Raw genomic sequence first — 13494 nt, forward strand, 5'->3', positions numbered from 1 at the left:
TCTGCTACTATAACGCTTAGTAACTTAGTATCAATTATGCGAATGGGTACGGTTTTTTATGATCCTTCTGATCTATCTACAATGGGCGTTGATCGGCTTAATACATTTATAGGCCGGTCAGGTTGACTAAAATCAGGATCTAATGAAGCATTTCCTTCTCTTTTTCTTTCCATTTATGGTTATATTTCTCTAGGTCCACTTCTTCTTTTCCTTTCTTTCATTTCAGGTATTACAAAGGGACCTTTAGAATTTGGGTTTTAATCTTATAAAAAATGAATTGAAAAAAGTTGACGTAAGCATTTTGCTAATAGATTTGAATTGAAGACAAATTTAATCATCCACTACATTATTAAAGATATCTTGTAATGAATTAGAATTAAAGAAAAAAATATTCAATAAGGAATAAAATTCTATAAAGAATGAATTTTCAAAGGAATGAATTCAATACATTTGAAGTACAAATGAATTAAAAATATGAGTTAATTCATAATGAATTCATTAACCCTTTGGTTGGGTGTCAGGAAGGTGTGATTGCGGACCAGCTTACAAGGCCGGCCTCGGTATTATACTTTGATTTGACATTAACACAGGATAATATTGGAAGAGATTTTACCGGACTAACCGGTTGGACTGTATTATATTACAAAAGGACTCTCTGGACCTACAATGGATGTACGGGACGAAGAGAAGTTGGAAACGGAGGAGCATTTTAACTACCAATGTCGACGATATTGAGTATTACTATTTGTCAAAAACTCAAGTATCATAATACAATCTCATCGTCTAAACAAAAATTTTATAGATTTTCAAAAAATACAAATTATTTTTTTGATTTTATTACATTATATTTTTTTTTAAATATTTCAAAACATTTTATTTTCATATGTAACTGGAATTTATTTAAGATATTATTAAATCCATCCGATTTGTCAAGAAATCATTTTCAAAAATACATTTTTTGTTTACTCAAATAATCATTGGATTATTTGAAAATCTAATTTTTTTGTTTAGACGATGAAATTGTATTATGATAAATAAGTTGATCAATTTCATTTGTCATAATGTCCTAATATTTCACGACTCGGCGGCTCGGCTTAACCGGCTCATACACGTTCGGCGCAGGTCTCTGCTGGTTGGTTACGATAACACAATAAACATAGCATTTTTGGTTTTTCAAACCATTGTGAAATATTAGGACATTATGACAATATCACATGATAGGAGATCTTTTGAATTGACCAAGTGTATATAGAAATGGGTGTACATATGAATAGACTTAGAAAACCTTTTTAATATTCAAATAACATGAATATGAAAGGGTAAGTAAGTTTTGCAACAAATGATTTGTGACGCAAATAAGTTTTATTATATTTCATTATTTAATTTCGGTGTTTGAAATCTATTTGATTGATTGTTATAATTATGGTATGTATAATCTTTATTATAAATTTCTTTTAAATTGGCTTACATGCACACTTTTAAAGTTTATTTAAAAAACTTAACTTTTTGGAAAAATTACTCTCCCAAACTTAAGTTTTATCTTCGACTTACTAATTTAAATTAGTTCTTAGCTGCAAGCAATGTTTATTATTCAAATACTTTAGAATATTGAAAAAATGCATAAAAATATATATCTAAAGAAAAAAATTAATTAAAACCTAATGATTTTCAATATAAACAAAAAGTCAAAGTAGTTGTTCAACTCAGTAAATAACATACAATTCATATACATATATGTATTATTAAAAATATATGATTTAAATATTATAAAACAGCATAAAGTAAAAATAAAAAAATGTAATTGTCACCTTAAAAAAAAAATAATTATAAATTTATAAATAAGGCATGCAAACAACATAAGACGATATAAACAAAACCATAGACATTTTTTTTAATAGATTGTTTATATAAAATTTATTAAAAAAATAAAAATTACTTTAATATAATTAAAATAAAATAAATAATTCTATATACATACATACATATATGAAAAATCAAGAAAACAAAAATGCAATATTGAGAAAATAATAATTATGCCACTTATTAAAACAACAAAAAGTTATAAAGAAAATATATATTAATTATATTTATGCGTATACTATAATTTATTATTACTCTTTATAATAAAATATAATACATTTAAACAAACAATATATATTACATACATATTTGATTAAAACAAAAACCAAAAAACTAAACAAAATAATTAATATACTTACTACATTGATTATTATGATTATTATTAACTAATATTAATAATAACACAACGTATTTAAATATACTTTACATATATATAAGATAAACTAACCTTACTCCCTTTGCCCCTTAACCCTTAAACAAAACATATTCCATACATCCTTGATATCGTACGTATTGAAATTAAATTTTTTGAAAAACAAAAAGCAAACAAATATGATGATCAACTTCAAAAAATAATATTGAAATTGCATTTTAAACGATTATATAGAAATGAATACGTCAAAATTTATCTGCAATTTCTAAAACATACTAATGAAAAAGAAATGAAATTAAGAAAAAGAAAAAAAATATTTAACTCATTAGTAATAAATAATTAATGAAATACTGAATTATTAATTAAAGAAAAAATGCTAATATACTGAAAACAAAAAGAAAGAGAAATTATTTGGTGTTTTTTTTTATTAATTTTAGAAGAAGAATATAAATAAAATTTGTGGTAGGTTTTTATTGGTGAAAAATCTGTTATCAATATTCATAAGCACAATTACCTAGTACAAAAAAGTATTTTATTCATTTCTTTATAGAATTAATACCTTACTAAATCATAAACATGTTCTTTAATTTGAATCCATTAGAAATTAGCTTATAAAATATATTGAATCATTCAATATTTCATCAATTAATTGTTAATTAAATTCTCAAAATCCAAATCAAATTCTTAGCCATTCCTTAGCATTCGTTACAATTTTATATTTAATCCTTTAAGAATACATTCTTTTTCTGAATTTTCCATAATAAATCATTCAATTTATCTTCATTTCAAATCCATTACAATTCACATTTATTAAGTACTAGATTAACCAGGTGAGCTTCGCTATCCCAATAGTAGTTTACATATTTACTTAATATTAGAAGTTCCACGCACACGACACTGACCCCACCCATTTACATCCCAACTACATACAATGATATCAAAAGAACTCATGGAAAGTATTGAGAAACATACTAACTATTACAGTTCTTCAGATATTTAATAATAACTATTTTATATGGTTGGGGTTACTTCCACTGTTCCGATCCAGTTCGTCAGTTCGCCAGATATCCTATAATAGATATTTAATTTGTATGTGAGGGGCCACGCACACTGTTCCGATCACTTTAGTTATAGTCATAACAGCGGACTGGTGTACAAATAATTTACACAAAGTTTGAAGACTCCCAAAATTACTGTTCTTAAGATATTAAATTAATTTAATTAAATTTGTTAACATTATCAGGCCTATCACACATTTTGTTTTATGTTCTTCAGATTCCGTGTAAGTTATTAATTCCAAAAGTATATCATAATTCTGTATTTCTGATTTTAATTTGACATCGTTTTTTATATTAAAACAACAGTGAAGTTTTTGGTACAGAAAAATAAAAACCAATAATTACAAAGAAATATCAATTCCACTTTGAAAACTGAAAGTGGTTTCATTCCGAAAGAAATTTTCGCGTTACTTTTTCTGAAGAAGTGAAATACGGAATTAATTCCACTCTCGATCGGAATGGGATTCTGTGACAGGCCTGTATATTAAAACGTCTGTTCATTTGCTTACTAGCTTTTAAAATTTTCAATATAAAGAACATTAATACATAAGAAGTAGGTCCTATTCAGCTACAATTTATATTAAATTTGTAAAAATACATCAATTTAATGAATCGTATTTCATTACCATATTAAATCGGAAAAGTAGCATCAAAGTTTAACCGGAACACGTTATTAGAATGTAAAAATTACGCAATGAAATGGGTAAAACATTCCACTATCGAGAAATTCTAACCACATATGATCTCTCAAAGACAATTTTCGAAAAATTTCCTACTTAAATAAATTGTACTGTATATAACATTATTATTTCAAATTGTTTTCAACAAACCATTAATTTAAATGAAGAATTCCAAATTTTTACAGTAAAGGTATTCATTTCAAAAAATGGAAAATTACACTGATTTTTTTACACTTGGTTACAATAAACAAAAGAAAAAAATTCCAACAAAACTTGTATTTTTAACAATATCAGTGTTATTTTACATTATTTTTTTGAAATGAATACCTTAAGTAAAGAAGTAACTCGAAAAATACGTAATACCGAGCTTTTAAAACATAATTCATATAAAAATGCCACCAAATAATATTGTCCAGCTAGATTTGAATTTGGAATCAAATTGGGTCCTCCTCTGTACGCATTATTTTTCTATAGGAGCATTTGTTTAGATTGTAAATATTACCTTTATTACCACTGACAGTATTATTATATGACAGTTTAATCAATTTTAAAATCCATACATTTATTTTCAGGTTTATAGCTTTATTAATATTTATTTATATATTGTATACATTATACCAGTCACTTTTAAAACATTTCTTAACAATGAGTAAGTTTAATAATTTAATAAGAACATTTTATTTTAATTAAGTTAAATAACCATTACAAGGAGAAATGCAAAAGCCGGGGTTGATCTCTTTATTATCAATGCTTTATATTTGTCCTAGTTTAAACGAACGGCTCAATATTGAATTCCACCACAGAACAGGGAGTAGTTAAATCGAATGCCTGTAAAACTGAAGGATGTAAAACACCAATTTTGCCAATAGCCACATTGTTAAGCATAATATGAGCACATCGGCCAGGGAAATAAGAAGGATCTGTTAAAGACACAAAGAAAAAAACAATAAAAACACTTTTATTTAAAATTAAAAACAAGCAAATTTAGCTTACCTTCTGTAGCTTGTAGATAGTAACCCTTGTTGACTTGACTATTGGCTGATTTCCATGAAACTTCCAAAAGTTGCATTACACGATCCAATAAACCATGTACCACTTCAAAGCCAGCGGTCTTATTGCAATTAACCGCGCATAATCTTCTCTCATTGCGAGCTCCCACCTCGGTGTCATCGTCAGCCACCACAACATCACTGATTTCGAAAAGTTTCAAGGGCAAAGGCATTTTACGATTGGCCACTAAAGTCTTTAGAAGACCTGGCAATAGAGTGGTTCTTACCACCTGGAATTCTAAGGTTTTGGGGTTGGCAATATGAACCGCGGGCATCTCATCAATAGATTTATTTAGCTTTTTGGCCACATCATCACGAGAACATAATGTAAAGGTAAGTGCTTCAGTAAAACCAGCCTGAGCTACTTGTTCTCTTAATTGTTCGGTCAACTTATTTAGTGGATATTGTTTAGCAATGTGCATAAAGGAAGGCAATGACTTCCTAATATTATTGTAGCCAAAGGCAATGGCCACATCTTCATAAATATCACAAGCATGTATAACATCATGTCTAGTGGGTGGTATGCAGACTTCAATGGCATCATCATCTTTACAATGCGATTCCAAAAACATACTTGTCAACATTTTGGCTATCTTCTCGGGACTCTCGGAAATACCAATTGCTGTGTTGGCCTTTTTGACCGATATGGTCTCTTGGCGTACAGCCAACTCGGGATAAGTAACTGTAGTGCCATCTGGTTGTACAACATCACATGGTTCCACCGTGAATTTTTCTGAACAATGTGATGAAAACATACAAACTATGGTGTCCAAAACCACTTTAGCTTTTGTTAAATCCGTGGCGGTGCATTCGATGAAAACATTTTTAGTTTTCAAAGAAATCTTGGAATGATTTCCATTGATGACGGGTGGTAAGGATAAAACAACACCATTGGCATCATAAATAACAGGGTATACTGGAGAATCACGTATTATGGGCAAATATTGTTTAAGTTGTGCATGATTGGTATAGAATTCCATTAATTCATGGCCATTCATAGATTTTGTTTGATTCAAAGGTATAAAATTAATATTTTCAGGATCCCTAGCTTCATAGGTGAAGGGTCCCTGAATGGTATCCAAATCGTGAGTACCTATGGCAACTAGAGTACGTTTGCGACAAATGTTTTGATGCAATTTGTCTTGCAAGTCAATGAAAGAGTCATAGGCGGTCTTATCAAAAGTAATGTTACGCAAAACAGCGGCCACAGCAAATGGACGAATTTGAGCTGTTTCTGGTAAAATTTTTAATACCTGACGTTTGGCATCAACTGGCTCAACAAGTTTGAAATTTGGAGGAGTAATTCTAAATGAAATTAATAATATTATAAACTTTTCTTATACATACTTAAAGCCAAAATTATGTACTTACTTTCCCTGGAATACCATTAAACCGGTGACCAAGCCCTCCATACACAACAAATCATAACGATTGGCTGGTATGTCAATTCTGTAAATGATTTCCTCCGAGGCATTGGACACACCAGCAGCATCATCACCCTGTTCTTTGGTTAACATTTGTTTCTCTGTGGTGACCTCATCCAGCTCCAGACCAAAGGCAAAACATAATTGTTGAAATTCATCGTCGGCTACAAAAAATTACACATACACAAAAATAACAATTGCTAAATCATTCTATTTTGCTCTCAATAAACACAAATACCCACTGTATGTTTTGCCCAATGACTGGAACAACAAGTCGCGTTTAACACCAATTGTAGGCATTTCGTATTTAATTAATAAATTCTTTAATAACCCTTTCTCTTGGAAAGAAACTGACCACAAATGCAAAAATTGCACACGCGTTAATAATTTCCTTTTGACAAGTGTTTAACATTTCCATGTTGCTTCTCAGCAGCTGTCACTTAATGCAGAGATGGCAAATGAAATTTAGAAATTATAACAACCAGAAATAAAAATTATACTTTTGTTGAATAATTTCCGTAAATTAAATTGTAATAGCCAATTTTTTGTGAATAACGCTAATCAGGTTTACATGGTTAACGATATGTTAGCGATAACTATATTTGCTGTAATTTCATTCTCAATTAAATTATTAATAATCGAACTGAAATTATATTTTAGCGGTAACCGTGACCAAGAGATCCCAGTGTCCGATACATAGGGTAGAAATATTTCGCTCGATAAATAATCATTATAAATTAAAGAGATATTTAGATATATAGGCTCAAATTTAATTTATTCGAAGTTATGTAAAATTAATGTAATAATTTATATATTATTGGTAATAACGGAAAATCGAATTGTTTAAATTAAGTTAGAATATTGAAGCATGTATAATCAACTGCAATTCTAATTAGTATTTTAAGTTTAAACATTTAATTGTGTACCAAATTAGTCACTGGTGTACTTTTCGGGTAATTTCCAATACCAAATGGTACCTTATACCAAAATACAACTGTATCAACATTGCCATCTCTGACTTATTGGTTTGTCAAAATGCAACCCTGAAATCCAATCAGTTTGTGCGCGTTAAATCAACTGTTCGCTGTTTTTCGTTAGAGTGGTCGAATTAATTGAAATTAAATAGGTTTTTGTTGAGTTACAAAGTTAAATTTCAGTGAAATTATAAATATAAGTGTTATTTTCCATAAATATAGTGTTGGTTCGTTTGGGCATAATGAATTAATGTGATTTTTTAACGTTTGAAAATTTTGCAAGTGTAGCTAGAAGCCACTGTATGTTGGACAAAGTTGTTGTGAACATATGACGGCTCTGTGTTAGAATGACAGGTACTTTTTGTAACGGCCGATGGAAGTTTAAAAATTTAAAACGCTGCTGACATACATTCACTTGATAGTGATATCTCATTTTTGACACAACCACTATTGCCATCTGCTGGTATTTTACCGTAATGCATGTAAAACGGAAGTGTTATCAATACAAACGGAAACCAACTGTTGATTATGGCCGGAAAATAAATATAAAACGGAAATGATAGTTTTTAAAGCGAAACTGAGTGATTTAATGATTTAATATTGAATGAAATGAAAATCTGAAAAAAGTTTTGAAAATAAGCAAATAAAATAGCAATCTTAATGAATAAATAGTAAATATTTAAAAAGTCAATTAATGTAATACAAAAGGTAAAAATAAAATATTGGAAAATCGAAATTAAAAAAATGTTTATAAAAAAAAAAAAAATATGTAAATAAAATTAATTAGAGAATGAATGAGGAAAAAAGTGAAAATTAATATAAATCAATTAAATATAATGAAAAATATAAAAATTAGGCAAAGTTAATTTTAAAATATCTAAAAACATTTTTTTTAAATAAAAAAAGAATGAAAATAAAAAAATATAATTAATTCTAATTAGAATTTCAAAATCAAAATAAATAAAATTCAAATTTAAAAGTGTTAAAAATGTAATATAAAACATGCTCTTAAATTAAAGTATAAAAAAATTATATCTTAATCAATGTAAAATATACATAAAAGTAAATAATCATAATTAAATACAAATAGATATGGTATGAATATCTTAAATAATAAAAAAATACATACTATAAATAGAAAAATTAAACAATTAAAAAGTCATTAATAGATATATGTAGTATATGTATCAAGATTTTTGCTGCAAAAAAGGTGAGTGTTCAAAAACTGTTGTACATTTCAACAGAAAGTCCACCATGACCGTAAATAAAAATGTTGATAAGCAATTGATTTTTTCTATCATATTAATAAAATGTCAGCGTTTTTACAATACATATGGGGAATTTCACGTCAAGTGAACCAACTTTTGAAATCGATGTCTTCCGATCGCGATGAAATTTGCACCAATGTTAGTTCTATTGGATAGTAATTCGGACACCATTTTTCAACAAGATCGGTCAAGAACTCTCTGAGTTATAGGAGGTCAAAATTTGACATTTTGGCCAAACAGGTGTTTTTTTTTATCCATATAACTTATTACCTATTGTTCTTAGCAAAATGTGTCCCAAATAGTTTAGATAGCTATTTATGCAATCTTTCGAAAAAAAAATTAAAAAAATTTAATAAAATATTTTTGATTTTTTTTTTTAAAATCAAAAATATTTTTGACTTTTTTTTCAAAATGGTCCTTTTTTTTTTTTTTTTTTTATTTTTTTTAAAAAAGCTTAGGTCTTTTCCTAAGCGACCTATATGGTCGCTTAGTGGGATGCGAGTGGGATATCTATCAAAAAAAATATTTTGTAACTCAAGATTTAAAATTTTTGATTTTTTTTGCAAAATCAAAAACTTTGTTGACTTTTTTTAAAAAAATGGACCCATTTTTTAATTTTTTTTTTTGCTCAGAAGAAAGCTTATGTGTTTTCCTTTAACACCCTTTTTGTCGCTTAGTGGGATGCGAGTGGGATATCTATAAAAAAAATGTTTTGTAACTCAAGACATACAATTTTTTACTTTTTTTTGAAAAATCAAAAACCTTTTTGACTTTTTTTTTCCAAAATGGACTCTTTTTTTATTAATTTTTTTTTCTCAAAAGAAAGCTTAGGTCTTTTCCTTTAAAACCTTTTTGGTCGCTTAGTGGGATGCGAGTGGGATATCTATCAAAATAAATGTTTTGTAACTCAAGACAAATGTTTTTAAATTGATTTTTTTCATATTTGTGTGTAAGTGTTTCTAAAACCTTAAAAATAAAAACCACAACAACTGACCGATAATAGCCACTGGAGGGGTGCAATATGAGGCCGACCGCTATTAATTTTCCACCCCCAAAATTTGTCTGAGTTTTGTATCTTGCGGCTTTTTTAGTCAATCCTAGAGGTAGTTTTCAGCGCACGTGATTTTCATTGTTAAAATATCAGGTGCCCCAGAAACAAATTTTTGGAATCAAGTGGAAATATTTTATGGCCCTTCTCCGAAGTACCAGTTTATTTATTATTTTATGACATTTGACTTTAAGAAGTGGGTGGAGAGGTAGAAGTTGACAGGTAGGTTATTTATATGGTGGTTTATTTTTATTATTATTTGTAACATTTGGTTAAACTAGGTACTTTAGTATGTAAGCCCTTCTTGACCCTAATAAAAGATTTTAGACTCATTCATTAAAACGTACTACCTATATGATCTTAAAAAACTATTTATTGTCATTCTGAAGACATACGGAAATCAGTTTTTTAGAAACAGCGTTAAAGTTAAGACGTGTGTTATTTACATAAATACTTACAAAATTCAAAATGTCTACGACTTCTAAAAAGGCTAAGGTTGAAAATGAAATTTATTCGTCTTTTTGTTTTAATCCCTTTAACAAAATGAAGCACAGATCATCAGATATGCGAAATATTTCCGACGGCTTATTAAAAAATTCCCTACGCTGTCAAAACGATTGAAAATTTGTGGATCATGCAAGAAAGAGCTCGGAAAGTTGAACGAATTACCGAATTTGAATAGTAATGAGCCTTGCGTTGAAGTTATTCCAGATGAAGACAAAAGTAATTCCGAGAATGAAGACAGAACTGTTGATGATGATGGTTATTCTAACTTTTCAAATTCAACGAATGAGTGTCGAAACCAATACCATAAGGATGCAGTAGAAGTTCTTGAACAAATAAAAGAGAAATACAAAACGTCACAGAGTGAAGCTGAAAGAATTCAACTTCTCACGCTTGCTCCAAGAACATGGAGTTCTACAAAAACAATGACTGAGTTTGGAACGTCTCAACGAAAAGCAAGAATTGCTAAACAATTGGTTGCTGAGCATGGGATTCTCACACTCCCAAACAAGAAGAAGGGAAAAACTTTGGAGTGCGATACTAAATCTCTAATAACTCAGTTTTATCAGCGAGATGATATGAGTCGCCTGATGCCAGGGATGAAAGACTGGATGTCTGTACGAATCGATGGCAAGAAAGTTCAAATGCAGAAGAGAATGGTTCTCTGTAACCTGAATGAATTATTCGCAACATTTCAATCTGAATACGAGGATGTCAAAATTGGATTCACAAAATTTACACAACTGAGGCCAAAACATTGCGTTTTGGCAGGAAGCTGCGGAACTCACACAGTATGTGTTTGTATTTACCATGAAAATGTTAAATTGATGTTGAAGGAAATCAACTTAAATTACTTAAAAGATGATTCATCAGAAGATTTACACCAATACCGCGATTGCCTTAAATTGACTATGTGCCCTAATGCTACAACTTCTTGCCACTTAGGTGAATGTTCGAATTGCCCGGAAACCACATCCATCAAAGAAAATTTAATCAACTCTTTTGATCGAGAATGTATTGAGGAGTTAAAATTTGAATCTTGGCTTCAGACTGAAAGATGCATACATACTAAAGTACCTAGTTTAACCAAATGTTACAAATAATAATAAAAATAAACCACCATATAAATAACCTACCTGTCAACTTCTACCTCTCCACCCACTTCTTAAAGTCAAATGTCATAAAATAATAAATAAACTGGTACTTCGGAGAAGGGCCATAAAATATTTCCACTTGATTCCAAAAATTTGTTTCTGGGGCACCTGATATTTTAACAATGAAAATCACGTGCGCTGAAAACTACCTCTAGGATTGACTTAAAAAGCCGCAAGATACAAAACTCAGACAAATTTTGGGGGTGGAAAATTAATAGCGGTCGGCCTCATATTGCACCCCTCCAGTGGCTATTATCGGTCAGTTGTTGTGGTTTTTATTTTTAAGGTTTTAGAAACACTTACACACAAATATGAAAAAAATCAATTTAAAAACATTTGTCTTGAGTTACAAAACATTTATTTTGATAGATATCCCACTCGCATCCCACTAAGCGACCAAAAAGGTTTTAAAGGAAAAGACCTAAGCTTTCTTTTGAGAAAAAAAAAATAATAAAAAAAGAGTCCATTTTGGAAAAAAAAAAGTCAAAAAGGTTTTTGATTTTTCAAAAAAAAGTAAAAAATTGTATGTCTTGAGTTACAAAACATTTTTTTTATAGATATCCCACTCGCATCCCACTAAGCGACAAAAAGGGTGTTAAAGGAAAACACATAAGCTTTCTTCTGAGCAAAAAAAAAAAAAAATTAAAAAATGGGTCCATTTTTTTAAAAAAAGTCAACAAAGTTTTTGATTTTGCAAAAAAAATCAAAAATTTTAAATCTTGAGTTACAAAATATTTTTTTTGATAGATATCCCACTCGCATCCCACTAAGCGACCATATAGGTCGCTTAGGAAAAGACCTAAGCTTTCTTAAAAAAAATAAAAAAAAAATAAAAAGGGACCATTTTGAAAAAAAGTCAAAAATATTTTTGATTTTTTTTTTTTAAAATCAAAAATATTTTATTAAATTTTTTTAATTTTTTTTTTCGAAAGATTGCATAAATAGCTATCTAAACTATTTGGGACACATTTTGCTAAGAACAATAGGTAATAAGTTATATGGATAAAAAAAAACACCTGTTTGGCCAAAATGTCAAATTTTGACCTCCTATAACTCAGAGAGTTCTTGACCGATCTTGTTGAAAAATGGTGTCCGAATTACTATCCAATAGAACTAACATTGGTGCAAATTTCATCGCGATCGGAAGACATCGATTTCAAAAGTTGGTTCACTTGACGTGAAATGCCCCATATGTATGTATGTATATGTAATGTATTTTCATTAATATAATCGGAGTGGTTATCATTTTGGAAATGAAGAAAATTGGACTGTAAATTACATTTTCTCTATCATGACTGCACTTGTTTTTTTATTGTAATATTTCTATCAACAACAAATTACATATTAAAAAAAAATTAAAGTATTTAAAGTGATCTTTATATTTTTATCATTGAGTAGCAGCTTCAGGAAAAGATAGATTTGTGATAAATAAAGTAGAAGAATCGAAAAAGTTCTTAAAAATAAACAAAAATATACTATTTTATTTTATTTCAAAGGCGGATAAATCTATAAATATATATCTATAAATAAACAGGATTATGATATTGTAGGAGATATTACAAAATAAATTTTTAGGTCATATTTTGATTTTTTTGAAGTATACAGTGACCGACAAAACTCTACGTACGACCATTATTTTCGTAACTCGCGGACTTCTAAACCATAATAAGTATAAGTAATGATGTAGTTTTATTTCAAATGTCAATGTTTTTTTTTATGGTTTTTTATGAATAATGTTGCAAGTTTACATTGCAACAACATTTTTTTTGGTGCATAGCAATAAAAATAGATTTCAAACAAAACTGCATTATTATTTTTTTTATTTACCTGGTTTTCTCTCATAAAGTGGCAAAAATTGTGGTCGTACGTAGACTTATGTCGACCACTGTATGTATTTTATTCACATATTTACCAATAATAATAGCAGGAAAATCCGCCTCCTAAATTATTAAAAAAAATTCCCGAAGAAAAAATGTAAAATATTTTATAAAATAGACGCTTAATTAATTAATTTATAAATGTAATTTTAAAGTCAAATAAAAAACAATAATTATGTAAAAATTAAAATTGGCATAACAAAGTTCGGTTAACGGTAAATTTTT

General features: G+C 28.7%; 1 protein-coding gene across 1 annotated transcript; it reads right to left on the bottom strand.

Moving 5' to 3' along the window:
- Positions 1-4513: 4513 nt before the first annotated feature.
- Positions 4514-6865, bottom strand: beta-PheRS (phenylalanine--tRNA ligase beta subunit). Its single transcript, XM_065515426.1, has 4 exons — positions 6687-6865; positions 6392-6608; positions 4965-6325; positions 4514-4891 (listed from the first exon to the last, which is right to left on the bottom strand). Exons 1-4 carry the CDS (start codon positions 6742-6744, stop codon positions 4740-4742), a joined length of 1788 nt encoding a protein of 595 aa, XP_065371498.1. The 5' UTR covers positions 6745-6865; the 3' UTR covers positions 4514-4739.
- Between the last annotated feature and the right edge of the window lie 6629 nt (positions 6866-13494).

The sequence above is a fragment of the Calliphora vicina genome, chromosome 1 (assembly GCF_958450345.1).
Source record: "Calliphora vicina chromosome 1, idCalVici1.1, whole genome shotgun sequence".
Lineage (NCBI taxonomy): Eukaryota > Metazoa > Arthropoda > Insecta > Diptera > Calliphoridae > Calliphora > Calliphora vicina.

Coding starts and splice junctions, on each gene's coding strand:
- beta-PheRS (XM_065515426.1), bottom strand. CDS start 6,744: ATGCCTACAATTGGTGTTAAACGCGACTTGTTGTTCCAGTCATTGGGC. Junction 6,609..6,686: donor GTCATTGGGCAAAACATACA/GTGGGTATTTGT, acceptor AATTTTTTGTAG/CCGACGATGAATTTCAACAA. Junction 6,326..6,391: donor TTAATGGTATTCCAGGGAAA/GTAAGTACATAA, acceptor AATTTCATTTAG/AATTACTCCTCCAAATTTCA.